We start from the raw sequence: 22,954 nt of genomic DNA on the forward strand, positions 1-22,954 counted from the left end.
TTGCGAAAAAAACGTCCTCCGCGAGAACTTTTATTTTGGCACCGCGCGGCACAAAGTTTACACGTCACCCTAAGATGTCCTCTGACTCAGATGAGTTTAAATAATTTTCTAATCGTATGCTCTCGTTTCTAGTGTTAGATATGACCGCTGTTTTGAATCGTGCTCCCGTCTGCTCCCGCAACGTGACGACATGTTTTTATCTGGATCTGGCACACACAGTCCTCTGAAGGTCTGGGTTGCAAGCGCACGCGGAGTGAGCGTCTTCAGCGGAGACGATCTTCGCGGCTGGGTTCTCCGCGGTGCATTGTGGAGAGCGTGCTCTTGCTGCTCCCTGTCCTCCTTTTAGACTCCTGCTAGCAGGAGCGGGCTTTGTTTACTGACAGCCGCGGGGTTTAACTCAGGAGAGCCGGCAGCTGAAGCGGGTCTCCGGCTTTTCTTCCTGCCGTGTTTTTTTTTGTTTTGTTTTGTTTCTTGTCCGGAACAGGAATCGACAAATGCGAAGAGTTTTTGCAGAAACAAGCAGGAAGTCGGGGTAACATTTAGAGAACATTGGGTGGAAGGTGACAGGACCCGGTACGGCATGTACACTACCTGAGTTTACTTCTCAGTGCGCACTGCCGCGGCTCTCTGTCAGCCCGGACTCATGCAACGTTTGGACCCCTGAGGAGATGACACGAGTGTTTGCCTCCTAACTTTTGTCTGTGTTTTTATGGAGGCGGATGCTGTGCTGTGTGTATTCTTGCTGTGAAGTTTTTCGGACCTCTTCATGACGTCGGTGTGCGTGAAGGCTGCGTGTGCTGTGGGCATGGAGGTGAGGCTGCTGCGGGCCGGCTGCGTGAACTCCTGCGGGAGGCGAGCTTTCGGCTCCCTCTGCTCTCTGACCTCGCGATTCGCCGGGAATCAAACCCTCGTCCTTTTTGGCGGAGCCGCGGTTGCGCGGCAGACGAGGCAGGCTGTGCCACCTGGCTGCAGGGAGGTGGGATCCCTCCGCGGGAGCTACGGTGGCTGTGGCCCCCCGCGCTGTCAGGGGCCGGTTTTGATGAGAAGCCCGCAGGGAAGGTGTCGGTCTGCTGGGCTCAGGGAGGAGATCCTGCTGCGAGGAGGAGCAGCCTGGCCCGGTGAGATTTACACAGATTAGCTTAAGTCACGTTGATCACAGGTAACTGTAACACCTTGGTGAAGTCTCAGGTGTGTTGTTGTGGTTTAAAAACACGTGGTCTCACATTAGACTTAGTAGATCTCACATTATGACCACCTCAAATCTACCATATCACATTTTGAACGGTACTATTTGTTTACCAAAAACTGGTTAGAGATAAGTACACCCTCTCTGCTTCCACAAATAAGTTAGTGTCTTTATCCGCCAGGAACAAATGCATTTCAATTTAACTTTATTTATACAGCGCCAATTCATGAAGCATGTCGTTTTAAGGCACTTTCCAAAGTCAAATTCAATCAGATTATACAGATTGGATCAGATTATGCAGATTGATCAAAAAGTTTCCTATCTAAGTAAACCCAGTAGATTGCATCAAGTCCCAACAAGCAGCATTCACTCCTCCTGGAAGAGTACAGAGCCACAGTGGACAGTCGTCTGCATTGTACATGGCTTTGCAGCAATCCCTCATACTGAGCAAGCATGAAGTGACAGTGGAAAGAAAAACTCCCCATTAACAGGACGGAAAAACGTCCAGCAGAACCGGGCTCAGTATGAACGGTCATCTGCCTCGACCGACTGGGGGTTAGAGAAGACAGAGCAGAGACACAACAAGAGAGACAAAAAGCACAGAAGCACACATTGATCTAGTAATCTGTTCTACATTAGATGGTAGTAGCGGGTGAGCCGTCTTCTCTGGATGATGTCACAGTTAACAGAACGCCAGACCAGGTGTACCTACTATGAAGAAATAAATGACAGAAAAAAAGTAAAAAGTTGAAATAACAACAAACAATGCAAATTGGAGAACAGTAGGAGAAATCAGCAGAGTGAGAAAAATGGACCCTGATGTCCTCCAGCAGCCTAAGCCTATAGCAGCATAACTATAAAGATAGCTCAGGGTAACATGAGCCATTCTAACTTTAAGCTTTGTCAAAAAGGAAAGTTTTAAGATTAGTTTTAAAAGTAGACAGGGTGTCTGCCTCACGGACCAAAACTGGGAGTTGGTTCCACAGGAGAGGAGCCTGACAGCTAAAGGATCTGCCTCCCATTCTACTTTTAGAGACTCTAGGAACCACCAGTAGACCTGCAGTCTGAGAGTGAAGTGCTCTGTTAGGAACATACGGGGTAATCAGAGCTCTGATATATGATGGAGTTTGATTATTAAGGGCTTTATATGTGAAATTACACTAGATTTATTAACGAGAATACCTATTAGGTTTGTACACATGATATTGTGCAAAAGTCTTGCTGCTCCCCTAAGTCACTTAGCTGGTATGTCTTCAGTAATTAACTTGTTGGAGCTAAAATACGCGTCTATTTCTGCCAAACCGTGCTATCATTGAGCTTTTTATAGATACGACTGCAGAGATGGCAACAAACTGCATCTGCGGGACAGACTGATGAAAGAAAAACACGCTTAAAGATCCAATTTACTGTCAACACCACACTGGTTCATCCCTTGTGTTTTGTGCCCTCTAAATGCCGAGAGGATTCATAGCCCAGAGTAAAACAACTTTATTAACCACAACAACAAAAACATTCCACCTTTCTATGCTTGCAAAGAAAAAGTCCATTTGGTGGAAAAGGGCCCTGATTGAGGAATGAATTTGAATCTTTTTTTTTACTGAGCGAGCTGAAGCTGTGTTAAACAGAGCAACAGGTTTCTCTGTGTGCGTTTCATAACCCGACATGTTGACGTGAAGGTAAGGCTGCAGATTAGAAGACAGATAGCTTCACAATCATTTATCAGAGACGCATCACCTCACCAGTTTCTGCCCCTTTTAATACCTGTAAATAAAGCATTACAAACCCGTATATCCAACCATTGTACATCCCTTTATTTCTCTTGATCACATTTTCACATATTACAGGAAACAGTAATCATAAAACCAACACATGTCTTACGTAACTAATTTGTAATTGTGTATTAATTTCTAAAAAAAAATGATATATTAGGCCCTAATTTCCTAATGGAACATGGTTTTAATGCCCACATGGACCTGTTGGCTCTAATCACCTTTGTGTGATTATGACCCCTGTGCGAACATAGACCACCTTAACCCCCCACCACCACCCCACCCACCCCCGGTTATCACCACATTTCTATACAGTAGACTTTTAGTCGACAATAAACACTTAAGTTATCAAAGTGAGTGTGAACTGATGCCTGGTTGCTCCGGCACATCCACAATATTTCAAAATTTCTATCAGTTACTTTAAGTATTTTTCTAAAATAATTGGATTGGCATAAAAGACGCATTAATCAAAGATGATTTTTCTTGTTATTACCGTAGTGACTGAAAAGACAGCCCCTTGTTGTGTGCAGCACCTTTTTAATTGTATATTGTTAGCCTAAGAATCAATAAAGTTTGGTCTTCATAATAGTGAGGTTGTGTTTTGTTTTTCTTTTCCCAGTGCCCACTGTGCGCAGCAGAGTGACCGACGCCCCGCTGTCCAGCGTGTCTCCGACGTTTGTTGTGGTGAGATAACCGACTCTTTGAAGAGTTGTTAAACTGGTATTGCTGCTGCTGTTTTTCTGGTAAATTCGACATCATGATGCCTTGTGAGAAACTTTCCAAGGTTGTTGGATTTCATAGACGCTCGACTCGAGCAAGACTTTTGAAGCTTTACGTGTCAGGCGGATAAAATAGATTTCAAGTAGTGCTGGTCTGTTTACCCCCTTAGCTGCTGAATACCAGTAATGGGTTTTATGTCTCGTTCATTTGACAGATGAAGTTTGATCAGGAGGGAAATGTGACATCTTTTGGTAAGTGCTACTAAATTTCCTAAACAAAGATCGGTTCTCAGATCTGTAACCAAGAGAACTGTTGATGAATGATAAAACTGGACTGCCCTTCATCAGAGCAGAGCAAAGGAAAGTTATTGAAATCATGTAAAATAATTTTATTTAACATTTATTCATGATATACCAGCCTGTGTAGACTTGTGTGCCAAATGAAGTACAAAGTATTCACACACCCCAAACTTTTTCAGATGTTCCTCAGATTAGAAACACAAACTTGAATGAGTTTTATTTCTAATTTTTACGTGTTTGATCAGCACAAAATAGTACAGGACTGTAAGTTGGAAGGAAAATGAGTCAACACTTCATATGACCCCTTTAATTACTGTGTTTTTGTACAGTCTCCTTTTACAAACTAGCTCAAGCTCAGTCAGGTTGGGAGGAGGCTGCTTTGGAGCTGCGGTTTTCAAGTCTTGCACATTCTTTCAATTGGATTTCGGTCCTGACTTTGACTAGACCATATTTACTTGCCATAAATATTCTTTGATCTAAATCAGGGGTGGCAAACCCACGATTCGTGAGCCGCATGCAGCTCCTCTGTCGGTCCTGTGCGGCTCGCAGCAACCTGACTTTGCAGTTTTTTGGTAAATAATTGTTTGGAAAAAATATTTATTTTGAAAATAGATCAACATACGCCTGCGTCCAGCTTTATCCAGGGCGCTGTACACGCATCTACACTTCAGCCATCTTCACTGTAGGTACTGCAGCCGATCCACTAGGGGGAGCTCCTTTAATCCAGATGTGTTGCCTCAAACAGAATTTCCCTGTATGTGTTTCCATCTCCCCCCTAACTCTGATCAGCTTCCCTGTAAGGTTTACACAATATTAAAATTTCAAACGTGATGTACTAAGAATAAATACTCAATACCATTTTTTGAAGGCACTGAGTTAATTCTGATTAAGAGCAAAATGTGATTTAATTACAATATGAAAAACTTAATTTCAATTTAATAATTTAGGGAGAAACCAATACATAAATAAACTTAATTCAACCCTCATTTAGAAAAAAAATGTTATTTAAGTGTTACTTACCTGTTTGGCAGGGTAGACTAGATAGTAAACATGTCACTATCCTTTATGGAAGCATGTACCATTGATTCTGTTGTGGATTTATTTTATGTTATTATAATTGCTTATGTTTAGGGTGCTGATCTGTTCTTCCACTTGTCTGCCAGTTTGCTGATGATACAATTAAATGTTACAACTGAGTGATAAATAAAGGACCCTGCTAAACTAAAATCAGTTGTTTCAAAGCAAACGTGACTCTGTTGTGTGTTATTGGATCACTGCGGTCTGAAGAAGCGCAGCAACTTGAATAAATATCCTTGAATAATTAGTTTTGTTAGCATTGTTTGTATCAGTTATTTTGAAAACCCTACTTCCCTGCTGGAATAAAACATCCCCACCATCACGTCTCATTATGGGGGCGATGTATTCAGTTTGAATGTAGGCCAAAACGTTAAATCTTGGCCTTATCTGAGCAGAGCACCCTCTTCCATGACTTTCCTTTCTCCCTACATGACCCCTTAAACATGAAATCTTTTGGCCTTTTATCTTACCACTCCACCTTAAAGACCAGATTTAGGAGTTCACAACTAATGGTCGTTCTTCCTCATGAGCTGCCAACCTCTGCAGCTCCCCCAGAGTTATCATGGACATCATGTTAGCTAATTCTCTGACCAATGTTCTCCTTGCCCAGCCTGTTTGTTTAGGTGGACAGCCAGATGTTTCAGGTTAAAAGAGGTTTGATATAACACTTTAGGTTACCGTGTGAACTATTTTATTTCCACTTTTGCTCTACTTTGTGTTTATTTTTGCTGGTGATGCACTTTGTGTAAATTGATGTCTGTAATAACACACATTTCTCCCGTGTTGCCATTTTATTTTACAGAGAAGAAGAAGACAGAACTTTGCCAGGAGCTACAACTTCAGGCCCGAGACCTTCGCTTCCAGCACAGCACCAGCCTCACAACCCGAAACAACTGCATTATCATACGGATGGCCGTACGTCCTCTTCCTTATTCCCCGACGTTCTCCTTCAAACCACGCTCATCTGGCGTCTTATCAGAAAACAGAAAAGTCAAGTTATTATACCAGCCGCAGATTTTTTTTTACTATTAGGCCGTCTGAGCACTTACAGCTTGACAGATGGTTGTTCAGCACTCTTTAGCTCGAGCTACGGTGGCCAGTCGACTAGACGGCAGGCTTGAGAAGTAGAAGAAGCAAAAGTCCTCAGAGCTCCTCATTTTACAGAGTCTTCCCTGAAGCGCCTCTTTTGTCTCGACCGTGTTGACCACGAGGTGGCCACACTTTCTGTCACACCTGGTGATGAAACAGACACACAAGTTGGTTTGAAAACGATTGACACTAAAGCACGAAACATTTCACGCAGCACGGGTGGGTTTAACCATAGACATTATATACGTAGACGCGTCATTGGGCGGGTTCTGCCTATGGTGCGATGCGTCAGAGCGTCCGCCATCTTAAATGTGGCAAATCTGCAGTTACTCAGTCACTTAAACAGTATCAGAGGGACTTTAATCTCTGAATATACTTTGTAATCGTAGTATTTTATTTTTGTAATATTACAAGTTTATTTTCGTATCCCTTTAGCTTCATTCTCCTGAATTTATTCTCGTAAAGAATAAAAATAATTTAAATAATCTAACCTGGAAACTGTGACTATTCTGGAAATGTTCCCTCTTAATTCTCATAATATGACGTTTTTCTCATAACATTACCACTTTTGTGATTTATTTTTTTATTTTTTTCTCTCTTTTTTTTTTTACTTTATTGTCCTAGGTCTTTTTTTCTCATATTAGTAATTTTACCTCTTTAATACTCCCCCAAACAGTCTGTTCCTAAAGGTTCACACGTTACACGGTTTTATGAAATAATGAAGACCACAATGTTTAGATTTAACAAATTGATCCTTATATTCATAACACATACACATATACACACAAATATATATTTACACACACACACACACACACACACACACACACACATATATATATATATATATATATATATATATATATATATATATATATATATATATATTATATAGAAAAAATATTATATAATATAGAAAAAAAATATATATATATAGAAAAAATATATATATATATATTTAGAAAAAAAAAAAATATATATATATATATATATATATATATATATATATATATATATATGATTTAGAAAAAAAAAATATATATATATATATTTAGAAAAAAAAATAAAAAATATATATATATATATATATATATATATATATATATATATATATATATATATATATATATATATACATCCATCCATCCATCCATTTTCTAAACCGCTTTATCCCTCATGGGGTCGCGGGGGGTGCTGGTGCCTATCTCCAACGTTCACTGGGCGAGAGGCAGGGTAGACCCTGGACAGGTCGCCAGTCTGTCGCAGGGCAATATATATATATATATATATATATATATATATATATATATATATATATATATATATATTTAGAAAAAAAAAATTTTTAGAAAAATATATATTTAGAAAAATATAGATATTTATATACAGCTATAATCTTGACCTATAGTTATATATAATCACACAGCTATTTATTTGGCTTATTTATAATACTTGAAAATCTAAATATGCGCATCTATGTCTAAATACAGTAGTCTGTACTGTATGCAAGCTAAAAACCTTGAAAAAGAATGGTCTTGCACAGCTTTTTCTGCCACATACAATATGGCGGTGACGTTGACGTGCGAACCTGTGCCCAAGACGCGTCTACGTATATGATGTCTATGTTTCTAAGGTCAACGTCTGTCCTCACGTGTCCTTGTCGGCTCCCGTTCCGAACGCCCGGCACTCCGCGCACGCAGCACGCTCCTGGCAAACGTTTCCACAGTCAGGGCATTCCTCGCAGGTGGGGCCGCTGAACGGAGGGTCGCATCGACACGCCCCGCATTCACACAGTCCTCTGCCGTTGCACAGCGGCCGGTTGTTGGCCGGCGTGCAGGAGGCGGTTTGCATGGAGCAGCCGCAGGCTTCACCGACCCACTCAGCGTCACACAGGCACCGTCCACATTCGCACCTCCCGTTGCCTCCACACAGTCTGTCAGATGAAGAGGTTTTCACTGTCAGTGTGTTTGGGATCGGTTTGGGAATTACAGCGCCAGCCGCACATATCTTATCAGCTCTGGTAAAGATGTGTAAAAAACTTAATAATAGTAATAAACCCTAAACTCGCAGTGAAAAGTGTGGGGAAAAAAACACCGTTTAACTTAGAGCAATTTGTTCTGTGAGCAAAAAAACAGCTTTTTGAGAATTTTTTTTTTCTTTTTTTTTTCTATATACTAACCGCTGAGACAGTGATTGGTATCGCTGGGAATCCCTTTGAAATAAACTGGACTGGAGCTTTTTTAATTTCTACGTAACGTTTGTGTCGCATACTGACCCGTTTGCTCGACATGGATGCATATTTATTTATTTATCTTGCGACCACACTTGGTGAGCAGGGCAGTGAGGGATGAAACTCACCGTTAGAGCAAAGTAATCCATCTCGGGGTCACCAAGTGTTATAATGTTAACTCTTAGGTCAGCAACCTTCACAAGCAAAAAAATATCTTATTAAACTAAATTTCTCTAGAGCTGTAAAACCTTCAGGAACTTTTTAAAAAAACATAACTTTTTAAATCTTATTTATATGCTTTATATAAAGTGTGGTTATTTTACAGCTATAGAAGATAGCTTCTATCTACTTGAATTTATATTTGTCTGGTGAAGAGAAATGCTTTTTACGCAGTGTATTATGTGTTAAAGGAGTTAATTGGATAATAACAATTGACTAATCGACTAAGCAGCAAACTGGGGATGACTTTCTCCGCCGATGGCACAACAAAGTGCGGAGCCGTTGCTAAGCAACAGCTCCTCCAGTGCCTTTTATGTCAAAGAAAACGAAGAAAAGTCCCTCGAAGAGTCTTGATGCGTGCGTTTAGTCTCGTGCATGTGGACTGGGAGGAGACCAGGAGGAGACCAGGAGGAGACCAGGAGGAGACCAGGAGGGGCGGGGCTTACAGTTCAAACTAAACTGTCCTCCTCCCTCATGTTTGGTTACTTGTGCTGGATCGGGGGTTAGTTACTTTAAAGAACCTCAACTTGCAGAGGGATTTTGTTAAAAACAATCATTTGTTTAATAAATGTATTGACAACAAAGTTAGGATTTTCTATCATTTTCAATTTGCCGTGGTGATACTTTGATAAAGGATTACCATATTATAAGGCTTTTTGCACATCTTTATCAGGGGGGCCATTAAATGTGCTCAACACTGTGAAGGAAGAGGCATTTCTGAAGTTTTACTAATCTTCCTGAGGACCACTGTACCTGCCGTCATGGTGTGGACAGTCAAAGTTGCTGCACTCGCAGTATCGCCCGCTGTACGTCTCGTTTGGAGCTGCCCGCTTGTCGCACTCACAAAAGCCCTCCACACAAGAGCCCCTGCCGCTGCACACTGGAGCATTTGGGCTGGAGCGGCACAGATCCTCGTGTTGGCCAGAGACCGAGTCGCCTTTGGTCTGGCAGCGTTGGCTGGAATAAGGCCGGTCGCACTCACACCGGCCGCAGACCAGAGTGCCGTGGCCGCTGCACGCGGGGCTGTTTTCCTCACGGTTCCCAGTGCAGCTGCACTCACCTGTGGGAAGCAAAAGCAATTCAGTTTTGAGCCTCGATCCAGTTTATAAGCAGGGATACGCTCTCGGCTTTCTCGTGGCTTACACAGCAATGTTAACTCCAGCTTGAGGCTCGCTGAAAACCCTCTGGGTGTAATGCGAACGGACCAGGGTCCAGTTCTGTTCTGGTTTGAGGTTCCGCTCTGACGGGGACACTGGGCAGCTCCCACACTCACCTGTATTGGAAAATAGCTAGAGGTAGTCTCTTAATGCCCTTTACACATTACTGTGCGTTCTATCTCTGACCTCAACGTGCTGTGGGCTTCCTTTGGTTGGTCTGCTGAATGTGAGGTTAACTCCAGCTGGTACATTGCTGAGGTCCATAATCAGTTCTGGTCCAGGGTGGCCTGCTGCTGCTGCTGCTGCTGCTGCTGCTGCTGTGGAGATGGTGAGACGAAAGGACTCTGTGACGCCAGGCCTCAGGTGGAGGGAGACCTCCTGGGGCTGCAGGAGCACGGCTTCCCCTGTGTCAGTCCTGCAGAAATTTGAAAATCATAATTCAGTATCATGGGAATTCAGTCGTGATATTAGTCTTTAAAGATGCTTTACAAAATGAAGCCTGAGAAGTGTGGCATGCCTTTAAATCCAGTATACTCTGGATACCCATATACCCCTGAATAAAGTCCAGTACAGCCAGCCGCCTTTAGAAGTCACCTAGTTAGCAAACAGACTCCACTTGTGTGTAAACTCAGGATATGTACAGCTGCTCTGTGAAGGGCTCAAAGGTTTGTTTGAGAACATTGGTGAACAAACAGCGTCATGGGGTTACAAAACAATAGCCCATGCTTTAAACATCTCACAGCTCTCTGGTTAGCCGTCATCTGAAAATGGAAAGAGTATAGCGTAAAATGTATCGAATTATGGCCTGCCGCCGCGTGGAGCATTGGCCAAAGAAGCAGCCAAGAAGGCCCATGGTAGCTTTGGAGGAGCTGCAGGGATTCACGGTACAAGTGAGAGAATCGGTCAGCTGGACACAGAGGTTGATGACCAAAAAAACACTTTAGTGATTAATAACCCATTAATTAACAGTTTACAATGTATCTAATAACTAGTTACAACGGATAGTTATTATAAAGTGTTAGCGCTTGTATAAATCTATAAAATTTTCTTGGAATTGTCCTAACTTTTCCCCCCTATACGGCGCCCCTGGCTGGAGAGCAACTAGTTTTGTGCTCTACAAATATAGTCTTTATGATAGAGGGCCATAGAAAGCTGTCATTGAAAGAAAGCTATAAGACTTTCAGTTTAAATTTTAGCACAACTCGTGTAGGGGAGAGAGGAGACTGCTTAACCAAAGTTAAACCTTTGGCCTACATGGAAAACTTTGTGCATCATCCTGAACTCGCTATTCTCACGGTGACACACAGTGGCGGCAGCGTCCTGTTGCTTCAGCAGGGACAGAAAAGCTGGTCAGAGTTTATTAGAAGTCTTGCAAGAAAACTGCAAAGGACTTTAGACTTAAATAGCCAGAGCTGCAATGGGATGGTTTAGATACGTGATGCACCAAGATGGAAATTTGGGCTGATCAATATCCGATGTTAATGTAGCTGTTTTGGCTGATGATAGATATTTACCAAATTGTCTTATTTATACTATACATATTTTCCCAACCTTTTCGACACCTTAAAAAACTTTGCTGACATGGCTTCTCTGCTTCAGTTAAGCACGCCACAATCCTGCGCTGCATCATTATCACGGTCACACGCCCAGTACCAGATGGCCAAGCCCTTAACGAAACACAGAAACAAAGAGCTACAAGATGGAGATGAACATCAGCTGTTAAGCGACCAGGTTTTACTTATCATACTGATACTCATATAATTACCAGCATCGAATAATACCAACCTTATTGCCGATAAGTGATGCATTCCTAGTTAAGACCAAAGCATGTTAATGCTGGACAGGAATCTGAAGCCTGCGGCTCCAGAGCCACTGGTGGCGTTTCAGACCTTCCCCAGTGGCTCTTAATAACTTTGGCTAATTTTTATTGATTTATTTATTGCTGTTTTCAAATAAAGAAACAATAACAGACGCAGGGTTTAGCAGTTTTTCTGCTTTTGTTTTTTGTTTCATGAAATACATGCATGACACTAAATATACCTGAGATGTATTTTATGTCATCAGATTGGAAACTGTGTTTTTTTCCATTTTTTTTCCACAAATATCAACGTCCCAGAGACAAAAATGTATTTTTCCTTTTTGCAAAGCTTTTTTTTTTTTTTTCTTCATTTTAACACCTACAAATAGAACTAAAATGGCGGTTCATGACACATTTCCTTTAGCAGATGTTTAGCAATAATTATAGGTTGTCCCTGTGGCAGACTGGCAACCTGTCCAGGATGTACCTCGCCTCTCGCCCATTGACAGCTGGAGATAAGAACCAGCAACCCTCTTGACCCCATGAGGGATAGACATGTTAGAAAATGGATGGATGGATGGATGGACATTGTCTTTTTTCAAAAGGTCAGGTAACCATAGCAGCTCTAAGGGAGTTTTTATTTAGCTGGACTGAGGGGGAAAATGACTCTCTGGATTTTAAAGATTGCAGACCCCTGATGTGGCAGAATGGCCCAGTCAAAGTTCAGAGCTAAATGCTATTGAGAATGTGTGGTGAGCATGCAATATGACTGAGCTTAATCTATTTAGCAAGGCAAGTTTACTTATAAAGCACTTTTCAGTAACAAGATGGTTGAAAGAGCTGTACAAGAACAAATACCAAAAACTGAGGGAAGGAAAAAGCATTACAGAGACTCAGGGAAAACATTACAGAGGAAAGCACATTGCGCTGGAATAGTAGCAGCAGGTCGGTTACATCCGTGTTTGGTTGTGGTTCAGAAGACCTTAGTGGTCTGGTGGTTGATGAACTGATAACAGGTCTGTGATGTATTTAGGTGCTAAGCCATTCAGGGATTTATAGACTAAATAAAACAGGAGTATTTTAAAGCAAAGAACAACAAGAATTTAGATGGGTAGAGAACTGCTGCTGTAATTGAAGCAAAAAGTGTTTGTGCAAAGTATTAAATGAATAGGGATAATTGCAAATGTATGCCACACTTTTTAAATTTTTATTTGTAAAAGATCTGCGTTTCAGTTTTCCTCTTGATTGGCTGTAGGTTGTGTTGATCTGTCACATAACATCCCACTAAAATGCACAGACCTTTTTAGTTGTAATGAAAAGAAACAGAAGGTAAAGGGATATGAATACTTTTGCCAGACACCGTATCTGTATTGTCAATGTTGATTATTTAGACTAAAGAGATCATACAGACATGTAGTGAGCGACATAAAGATAGTTTCATGATTTTTCTGCCCAGTTTTTTTTAGTCGCCATAAAGCCTGTGGAGACTTGTCCAGTTTATATCACTTTATCTCTCTCTCTGACCATTATTTCTATAAGTGTTTGCCAGTCCCCAGTAACATACAAAGTATTTTATCCGTGCAATGAGTGTTACGAAAGGAAGCAACTCATGAACTTTCCCCCATCCCAAAGCTGCTTACGGTTACTGTAAACGTGCGTCTGCTCACCGAGTGTCATTCTTTAGCACCTGCAGGGTGCCAGCGGGGTTATAAATCTGTCTCCTCCGACAGCCAGCGCTCCGCAGCGTGTTTGCGGTCGCACAGCGAACGTTAGCACGAGGGGAGGTGCACCAGGCGCACTCGGGGCCCGCCTGGATGCACTGGTCGCAGCTCGAGGCAGATCCCGGGCACCTTTGTTCCTCGGCCCGGCTGAGACAGAACAGGAGCAGCAGCAGCCGAAGCATCAGCAGCTTCACAGCCATCCTGCAGCCACAGAAAAGTAGCTGCTTAAAGAGCTTTAAGCGACAGGTTTAATCCAACACAGATGAAAGCGATAATAGCAGCAATAAAATAACATGCCTTTTTTTTCTCTCATTATGACCTACTAACAGAGGAATGCTGCTACAATACCTGAAGCCTTGACAGCCCTGAATGCTTTTTCAGAGTTGGGACGATCTGCTTTCTGCAGAGCGTGATGCACCGACAGGCTGCAGGAGACCCACGGCGCAGAACTTGATCCTGATTGGCGCACTGGTTTTAGGTGTTTGAGCCCTGAACGGTGACCTGTAGAGGATCAGTGAGGTTCCGCTGATCTGGCTGCTCACTGCAAATATTTACAGATCAGAGTCAACTCCTGAAAGGACAGGCTTTAAAATGTACGCGGGGCCATGCTACAGCACATGTACAGTTAACATGCCGACGCAATCACTTATTTAAAAAAACACACACACACACACAAGGACCTGCATCCAGGGTTCCCACGGGTCCTTGAAATCCTTGAAAGTTTGTGAATCTGAAAAAATAAATTCAAGGTCCTTGAAAGTTCTTGAAAACAGCCAAAAAAAACACCTTGTCCTTGAAAGTCCTTGAATGCACTGAAATTGTCTTTAACAAATGTAACAAAAGCCTGAGAATGATTTAAATATATCTCTGAGCAACTTTCTGGCAACCGTGGCACTTTAAACAGAAGTCAAAAACTAGCTTAATCAAAGATGAAAGTAAGTGAAAAAAATTGTTATAATTCTGAACATCTCAATGCTGCACTTTTTTCCATAAAATTCAATGAAACGGTTAACGGCTAATGTACATCTTATATGTAATGTAATATGGCATAGCCATGTACTGTGGATATAAATGTAGGCTATGAATATGATCAATATCAATGTAGGCTATAAATTAAGTCCACTTTCTTGCATTGCTTCTGACCCAACAACTTCTATGCCGTTTAGTCTTTTATTGAATTTGCATTGTATTAAAATATGATAACCTATTCAGCGGTCACAGTAGGTAAATGCTGCCACGTGTGGTCCTTGAATTTGAGGAAATTGGTCCTGGAAAGTCCTAGAAAGGTCCTTGAATTTGATGTTCACCAAGGTGTGGGAACCCTGTGCATCCTACGTAATGACGGAGCATGTTTAACTTCTGGAAAAACCTGTTTCTTTGCAGGCCTTGAAAGCCATCCTGACCCCAGAGTCCCTTTTGGTGTTGGACTTTCGCGGCCTGGGTCTGGAACGCTGGCTGGTCCTGGAGCTGGCCCCTCAGCTGGCATCACAGACGCACTCTCTGCCCTTTGAGTTTAGAGCGCTGGAGGCCATCCTGCAGCACAAGGTTTTCACACGCCTCCGGCTCGGTTTTAAAGATAGCTGGAACTTGTGAGTTTGTGCACACGTCCTCACGGATCTGTCTCAACAGGTAAACACGTTGCAAACCCGGCTGAACGATGTCGAGCCAGTCATATTGGACACCTTGGAGTACCTGGTGGATCCTAAAATCCTTTCTGCTGACAGAAGTAAGCTGCATGTTCTGCTGCAGAACAGCAAAAGGTAAAGCACACAATCAGCGACCGCTGCTGGACCTGAACCCTGAGAGGCGTCTTTTGGTTTGACTAATTATCTTCTGTGTGGCAGCTTGTCGGAGTTGGAAACGGACATTAAGGTCTTCAAGGACTCCTTGCTGAAGATTCTGGACGAGGACGAGATGATTGAGGAATTTTGTCTCACGAAATGGACAGATCCAAGAGTTTTGTATGTTCCTCTGCGATCTTAATCACGTCTCTAAATGTAGAAATCAATCATGGAAGGTTTCCTCAGAGCTGACCTTAGCTCAGTTTTTGGCAGAATTAATGAGGAAGTTGAAGGCAAAGCAAAATTTATTTATATAGCACATTTCAGTACAGAGACAATGCAAAGTGCTTTACATGATTAAAATATGGGAAAATAAGGAATAAAATGCAGAAACAAAATAGAACATGGAAAATAAAAATTAAAAGCAAACAAGTAAAACCTGTTGGAATACAAAGTAAACTAATTATATTTCAGTAATACAGTTCAATTAGAACAGTTGAAGGCAATCCTAAACAAATGTGTTTTTAATCTTAATTTAAAGGAACTGCTCACTAAGCTAAACTGCTCACTAAGTTGTCTAAATGATCCAGAAAATAGAAATAATGCATAAAAGTAAAAGTTTTATCTTTGATTTTAGGACTATGGAGTGATTGAACCTTCGGTTATTGCAGTATTCAGACCCATTTTTACTATTTCGCAGGACATCCACAAACATGAGTATTTTATTGGGATTTTACTTTATTTTGATAGACCAACACAAGGTAGAGCAGATTGTAAGGTAAACCATATTATTTATGAATAAAACATGGTGTGCTTTTCAGGTATGTCGTTACCAGAATTTTTTTGCATCTGCAGAATGAACTTTTGCCCACTCGTCTTTGCGTATTAGCTAAAGGTCAGTCAGAGTAAATGTCACAAGTCGTTTGCAGCCTCTAACAGATTTTATTCCAGGTTTGGTCTGGTGTTTTAGTGTTCTTTTATGCGGCAGCTCAACTGCGTTTTTGCTATACTTGAATAAAAACGTATGTATCTCTGTATCTGCCTTCCAGTGAGGAGAGCAGTTTGGGTATCGACCACTGCGAGGAGATGGAGCTCTTACTGGAGAATTACTTCATGCAGGTAGTGGTGCTTTCAACAGGAACCGTGACTAAGAAAACAAACGTCTCATGCCTTTATGTTCTTTATGTTCTGTAACACTTTGAATTATAAAATCCACTAGGCCCAAACAGATTGGCTTTATTTTAACCCATCATTGAGAGGTTTGCGAAGTTTCTCAGAAACTCAGGAGAATTATCTCCAAACACAGCAGATCAGTAAATTTCAAACCTAATAAGACTCTCAGACAAAAACTGCTTCATCCCAGAGACAGAGCACCCAGACCACAGCTAAGCAGCGGTGTGGTGTATGCGGTCCAATGCAGCGAGGACGCTCAGACTCCTACATTGGAGAAACTAAACAACAGCTACATAAACGCATGACACAGCACAGGAGGACCAGCAGCTCAGGGAAAGATTCAGCCATACACCTGCACCTCAGGAACAAAGGACGCACTTTTGATGACAATGATGTCCAGATGTTGGACAGGGAGAACAGATGGTTTGAAAGAGGGGTGAAAGAAGCCATCTTGGTCAATAGAGAAAATCCAACACTAAACAAAGGGGGAGGATTGTGCTTCTAATTCCCCAGTGTTGGTAGTTAGGGTGAGGGTCTGGGTTGCACCATAGAAATGAATTGAAAATGAGTGCAAGTCAAATGCAAAGTCCTATGTGTGTAATCCACATATACTTGATTACACACACAGACACATTTACTTAATTACAGACACACACACTTCATTACACACACAGTTTGTACTGATAAAGCTAGTAAAATACACACACATGTACTGATAAAACACGTCTGTGTACCTAATGCACACTTACTTGATTAGACACACAGACATCTCTCCTTCAAACAGGCCTTCTGTTGCTATGCTAACTCACTCAAAGCGCCTCTCTGGCCTTCACTGTTTAAAACAGGGTTGAGGCACGATGCGCTCAAACGGTCCATAACCCAGGAACCTTAAGAAATGTCCACCTTTTCCTTGGATCATTCTTTTCAGAACACATAGGGCAGGTCTGTGCAACCTTTACAATCCAAAGAGCCATTTTTGCCCCAGTCTAGCTAAATAAAACTCACTTAGAGACGCAAACATTGCATGACCTTAGAGGAAAAAAAGATTTATAATTACTGATAAGTATACACTATACAACAATTGTCGTCATTTTAAAAGAGTTACTGTTTTTTTTCTATTTTAAGATATAAGACAAGAAAAAGAAAACATTTGCAACAACTGGATGAATATTTTGTTCTTCTATGGGGGAAAAAAAAAAAACTTTTTCCAACTTAATGACAAGAAAAACAAATCTAAAATAATTACCGGTACTCTTTGTCATTCTGTTGTTGATATTCAATACAATTAGTGTAGGAAAGAAACAAGAAAGCTAAAACCTTATTTGATATCATATTTATATTTAGGCACATTAGTTTATTCTCCATCTTTTTCAGCCAAAATTATTAAGAGGCCTTCTGTACGGCCCAAAGAGCCGCAAGCGACTCCGGAACCACAGGTTCCAGACCCGTGAAATAAGGGAACAAACATTAGCTGTTTTTTATTTATTTATTTTTTATGTATATCTTTAAAGTCACTGGATTATGTAAAATATAATGAAAAAAATGGAAGTAAAGTCAAAATTTCCTCTTAAACAACTGTCTAACTCAAAAGGTATGAGTGCGATGATATGGTTATCATTCTTTCACTGTAGGCATCAGCAGTCCATGGTGAACAATCATGGAGATTTTCAAGAAATGATCTAGAAGGGATGACGATGGAAACAAGTGGAAAATTTTAAACGTTTTTAATTGAAGCTGATTGAGTGAATTAGAGTTGCTACTCTAAAACAAACTAAATTCATGGCAAAACGGTAAAAGGTATCAAACCAATTCTTGAAGTGTGAGCCCCAGAAGAATCTGAAGAGGAATTGGCACAGGGTTCGTGTCTTTACGTCAAACGATGATTTAGGAGAGGCGGGAATTTGAAAAACATCTCGTTTGGGAGAATCTCCCATAGGTTTTCTGTTGATGGGGGTCTCGGCTTCTCGTTGCGCTGCAGCAAATTGTCTGATATCTGTAAATCCCACACCAATGAGAGTTACACTTTCTGAATCCTGACAAAAATACCTACCTTTTGATGTATACTATATGTAGAAAGAGTGGATATTGATAGGATATTGAGTCAGTAAGAAGAATTTGTTTGGAGATGTGGAACAGATTCAAAAAGTTAGTGTGCACTAGCAATTACATCACTGTAAAATTAGATAAATTCAAATTTTAGAAAAACTGTAAGGGTTCGTTCACAATTGTCATATTTTTCACGAGTGTACAAACGGCACACAGTGGGCGGTGAGGGGGTTAGGTGCAGGTCTAAATGATGACTAGTTATAATACTGCCTGTGTTTTAGCTCATTTTGCTGTTCTCCTGCATAGCAAACTTATCATCGCGGGACAACACAGGGGGCGCAATCAGTGTTGCCAAGTCTGTTTCTTATAAGCATTTTTTTTTTTTTGGGGGGGGGGGCATTTTCTATGTGAAGTGGCTTATTTGGGCTTGGCTTTTTTTCCAATAGATCCCCTTTTCCTGGCTATTGCGCTGCGCAACATGCTATATCAAGAGACCTGCACTCGGCTAAAATATCTGTGTGCATACACACACATATGCCTCGCCTTTCCTCGTTTCCTGTTTCTGAACTGTCCAACTGTGCTGTGTTTTCCAGCCTCAGCGCTCTTTGCTCTGCTTCTCCTCCTTCCCGTGGAGCCCGGGGCTATTGCTAGTGGCCAGCTTTCAGAACGCGTATCGCCGTGCTTAATTGTCTTCCTGCATGTTGCAAACTGTCCCAAATAAAATCAAGAGGAGATTAGTTGTGTCGTGGTATTTTGATCAATTTTAACAACGTATAACAACTCGTAAAAACTTGTTGAGCTACCGGCTAGAGCTCCCTTAGAAAACAACTGTGCAAACACAGGCGGTTGCTAGGTGATTGCTGCGTTTACTGCAACACACAACGAGTCCACAGATGTCAAAAAACGCCACACGCACTTGAACAAGACAAACCGTGAATAATACCGATCACCACAGATGTTGATGCAAGCCTTAATATTTATCCCTCTGCCTGGACTGAGTATTGATATAAAGTTTTCTGCTCAATCGATGTAGTCTATAGTAAATGATACAAATCTTTTGTTTATTTTTTTGGCATACTCTATAAAAGAGCATGTTTGGTACACTTGTGAAAATGCTGAGAATTGTGAGCGACCCCTAAAAGATATCCAAACGCTGAACTATTTGCAGATGGCCGAAAGGCTTCTGAATATCTTAACAGTTGAATGAAGTTTCTAGCGGAAGTGGTAAGCTGTCAAAGAGCACACATTTCTGAAGAGTTTTAAAAATGTTCCTTTTGAACGGAGAGAAAAAAGTTAAAATATTTAGAAATAGATAAAAGTCCAACACACCAAAAGACATGGCAGTAATGTCCTGAACGAGCAGAACATTTTTGATGTATAAACTATTGAGATATGTTGGCGTGTGTGAAATAAGTGAAGCTCCGAAAAAAACGAAAACAGGACAACAATGAGTGAGAATGATTTTGATCATTCCCACTGAGATAAAGAATAAAGAAAAACTGTGCCTACGGCAGTCACACTACCAATCGCCCATCCATCTGGAAAGGATTAAAACTTACCATTGGGAGGTCATCATCTTACCGATATTCAAAAACGGGAAATGTTTGAGACAGCTGCCGATCAATCATCACTGTAATCCCTTTTGGCTTGTTTGAGGCTGTTTCCAGAATCCTGTCAGCTAAAAAACAAGCTCTCTAAAAACTGAACTGCAGTGGAGGAATGATGGTTTGAGCTGATTTTGCAGTAAAGGACCTGGGCTTCCTGCAGTCTTTACGTGGTTCTCTTTAGCAAACTGTGCTTCAGTACATCCATGAGACAATTAGTCAAAAATCTAAGACAAATAAAATCCCAAACAACTGCAACCAACCAACGAGTGAACACTGAAAAAACCAAGACAGTGATGCTGTTGCACTGGAGTTGCCAAAGTTCAGACCTCAGCTCCATGCTAAGAACATGATCTCTGTTATTGTTTTTCATCTTGGCCTAACTCTCATTTTCAGGGCAGACCAAATGATTTCTGCTATGTTCTGGAACAGGGAACCTAATTAAAAAAAAGAGGATTTATTTCAGTTTTGACCATGGCTTTGTATTCAGATCTCTGTCTCTCTGCTGCATGCAGGCGGAGGAGCTGGGCAACAAGACCAGAGAGCTGAAGGGACTGATAGACGACTCAGAGAGCGTCATCTTTATCAACCTGGACAGGTACACAGCCTGACCGTACACGACTTTTACATTTCAATGTACATAGGAGTCTGTAGAAAGGGACATATCAACACAATAAGAAGTCAGGAGTGTTTTTGAAGATTGCTATTGTGTTCACTTTGCACTTAGTGTCTTTTTTTTTCCTTTGATTCTTTGGAAAAACTGTGAACATATTTGAACAATAAAACGTGTACCCATGTCTTTCTCGCTGTAGCCATCGTAATGTGATGATGCGTCTGAATCTGCAGCTGACGATGGGCTCCTTCTCCCTGACCCTGTTTGGTCTGATCGGGGTGGCTTTCGGGATGAATTTAACGACAGCCTTTGAAGATGCAAGTTGCTCTGCTGTTGCATAATTTAGCGTTACCGTACATTAGTTAAAACTGACTGGTGTGTCTCCCTGCGTTCACCACAGGACCCCCGTGCTTTCTGGCTGGTCACCGGCTTCATGTTTTTGGGCAGCGGGCTAATATGGCGACGCCTCTTGTCATTTCTAGGACGGCATCTAGAACCCGGAGTTCCTCCGCTGGTAATCCAAGCTCAGCATGCCCACTACACCATATTCTCAAACTATTCAGACACTTTTTTTTCCACAGTCCATTCCAGTTCAGAGTAGCTTACTGGAAAATGATGAGATAGACTAACACAAAGCAATCAATTTTTGGCATTTTTCTCTTCCTTCTTTATCCTACATCACCATCCAACTTCCCATCAATGAAATTACTTTTACTAATCAAATGACTTTTTTGCACACTGGATTTTATTTAGGTGTGTCAGACTTTTTATTTGAGGAAAACCTTGTGTTAGTCTATCACAACCCAGCAAAATACATTAAAGTTTACAGTTGCAACATGGCAAAGTGTAATTACAGCGCTGTAATTTATATAGCTGGACTCCTATGTAGGAGTCCTATATAGGATATTTACTCCTACAAGTTATTTTGCAGGTTATAGGAATATATGTTTTACGGCTAATTCCTGTTTTGTTTGTGACACAGATCCCTCCCATTTGGAAAAGAAACACGAAGCTGTCAGATATCAAGCCTGGAGTCAGATGAGGTCCTGGTTTCAACTTCGGAAAAAACCCCAAACAGAACAGAGCCTGCAGCTGTTAAGACGATCGTGTCACCATGCCTATAAGACACCACGAGTCTCTTTATGTGCCTCTCTGTGTCCCTTTCGTCCTCTCGTAAAAGCTGGGGATGTGTCCACGTTTTTGTTTGCGTTATGCTGTTTTTGGGTTATTTCAGATCCTCAAATGGATATTTTCCTACCCGGTTTTATTCGGACTGAAGGCACAGAATGTTGCTTGGTTCCTTCTGGTGCTAAACCCGTGGGAGGTGAGTGGCAGAGCTGGAACGGAAACAAATGACCAACCTTACCATAAAAGGAGCTGCACTTCGAAAAAGTGGCTCATTCAAAGATAGATGTATATTTATTTTAATGTGAAATTTAAATATATATGTTTTAAAGTTAAAGGTCACCCTCCAGCTAACACAGAAATAATAGCTTTTATTTTCAACCAGAGTGTTTACAGTGTTACACACACACTGCTTTGGAAAGAATGACTTTATCAGATGACAATCTGGTATGTGCTGTGATTGCCAACATGTGTCATTAAAATGCACTAATACACAGCAACTGGTCTGAGTCATTTCTGATTAAATACAATGGCTGAGCGGTTTCATAGGTTGGCTCCGAGTTGAAAAGATTAGCAGAGTATTTACATTAAATGGTTTTAAGGCTTAACAGCTGCTGTTCACTTTGTTCTCACTGATCGTATTCAGAACGGCCGTGATGAAACGTCAGTAAAAACATGCAAATCCCTTTTAATTAAAAGGTTTTCACACTTTAGACCTGAAACATGCCCCAGCAAACTGGAATTGTTGGAGAAAAAAAGTGAATTAGAATGACAATGAACGTCGCAAGCATTTAAACCCGTCAGAATGATCGTTTTAAATGTTATTGATGACCTTGGTTGGCTATTGCTTTTTTCCTTAAGCTGGTTTAAACCATTAAAAGTGCAAAATATTGTACATTGCTCTAATGAAAATGTATTATCCACCCCCCCATAAATATATTCTAAAGCATCGGTATTCACACAATTGAGACTGAATTAAAAATGACACTCATTTTGACTCATTTTGTAATTACCTATATACAGTGTTGGAATGATTTGCCTTTCTTTTGCTTTTTAGCTAAAACTGTTTAATATCAAGACATTTTAATATCAAAGATAGCATCCTGGGTTAATACAAAACAAATTTCAAATGATTTATTTATTATGGGAGGGACGCTATTACTCTATGATCATGTAATTGCCACCATCAAAGAACTGGGATAAGCACATTTGACTAGGCCTGACAAACCTTAAGACTCAAGACATGCCAGTCTAACATGAAGTAGACTAAAATATCTGAAAAATCAACACACCAGGCCACGACGTAAGGAATTTAAAAACGGGTGACAAGTACCGTAGTTCATGAAT

General features: G+C 41.1%; 2 protein-coding genes across 2 annotated transcripts; one reads left to right on the top strand and one right to left on the bottom strand.

Annotated features, from left to right (window-relative positions):
- The first annotated feature begins 273 nt into the window (after window positions 1–273).
- On the top strand, window positions 274–22,103 carry mrs2 (magnesium transporter MRS2). Its single transcript, XM_036131150.1, has 12 exons — window positions 274–1,118; window positions 3,575–3,639; window positions 3,890–3,926; window positions 5,854–5,966; window positions 14,649–14,810; window positions 14,895–15,025; window positions 15,110–15,226; window positions 16,096–16,165; window positions 20,385–20,467; window positions 20,682–20,799; window positions 20,883–20,996; window positions 21,465–22,103. Exons 1-12 carry the CDS (start codon window positions 767–769, stop codon window positions 21,522–21,524), a joined length of 1,422 nt encoding a protein of 473 aa, XP_035987043.1. The 5' UTR covers window positions 274–766; the 3' UTR covers window positions 21,525–22,103.
- LOC105918961 (integrin beta-1) lies at window positions 5,828–13,818 on the bottom strand. The gene is made up of 8 exons (XM_036131155.1): window positions 13,614–13,818; window positions 13,212–13,466; window positions 9,933–10,161; window positions 9,733–9,862; window positions 9,343–9,649; window positions 7,792–8,073; window positions 6,101–6,284; window positions 5,828–6,022 (listed from the first exon to the last, which is right to left on the bottom strand). The coding sequence occupies exons 2-7, from the start codon at window positions 13,463–13,465 to the stop codon at window positions 6,119–6,121; spliced, it is 1,368 nt and encodes a 455-aa protein (XP_035987048.1). The 5' UTR covers window position 13,466; window positions 13,614–13,818; the 3' UTR covers window positions 5,828–6,022; window positions 6,101–6,118.
- Window positions 22,104–22,954: the final 851 nt, after the last annotated feature.

The sequence above is a fragment of the Fundulus heteroclitus genome, chromosome 3 (assembly GCF_011125445.2).
Source record: "Fundulus heteroclitus isolate FHET01 chromosome 3, MU-UCD_Fhet_4.1, whole genome shotgun sequence".
NCBI classification, from domain to species: Eukaryota; Metazoa; Chordata; class Actinopteri; order Cyprinodontiformes; family Fundulidae; genus Fundulus; species Fundulus heteroclitus.

What these genes read in the sequence shown, in the direction of transcription:
- LOC105918961 (XM_036131155.1), bottom strand. Translation starts at nt 13,465, where the DNA reads ATGGCTGTGAAGCTGCTGATGCTTCGGCTGCTGCTGCTCCTGTTCTGT. An exon ending in GTGCTAAAGAATGACACTCG is followed by an intron (nt 10,162 to 13,211) that starts GTGAGCAGACGC and finishes AAATTTCTGCAG; the next exon opens with GACTGACACAGGGGAAGCCG. An exon ending in GCTGGAGTTAACATTGCTGT is followed by an intron (nt 9,650 to 9,732) that starts GTAAGCCACGAG and finishes TGCTTCCCACAG; the next exon opens with GTGAGTGCAGCTGCACTGGG.
- mrs2 (XM_036131150.1), top strand. Translation starts at nt 767, where the DNA reads ATGACGTCGGTGTGCGTGAAGGCTGCGTGTGCTGTGGGCATGGAGGTG. An exon ending in TGTCTCCGACGTTTGTTGTG is followed by an intron (nt 3,640 to 3,889) that starts GTGAGATAACCG and finishes TTCATTTGACAG; the next exon opens with ATGAAGTTTGATCAGGAGGG. An exon ending in GGGAAATGTGACATCTTTTG is followed by an intron (nt 3,927 to 5,853) that starts GTAAGTGCTACT and finishes TTTATTTTACAG; the next exon opens with AGAAGAAGAAGACAGAACTT.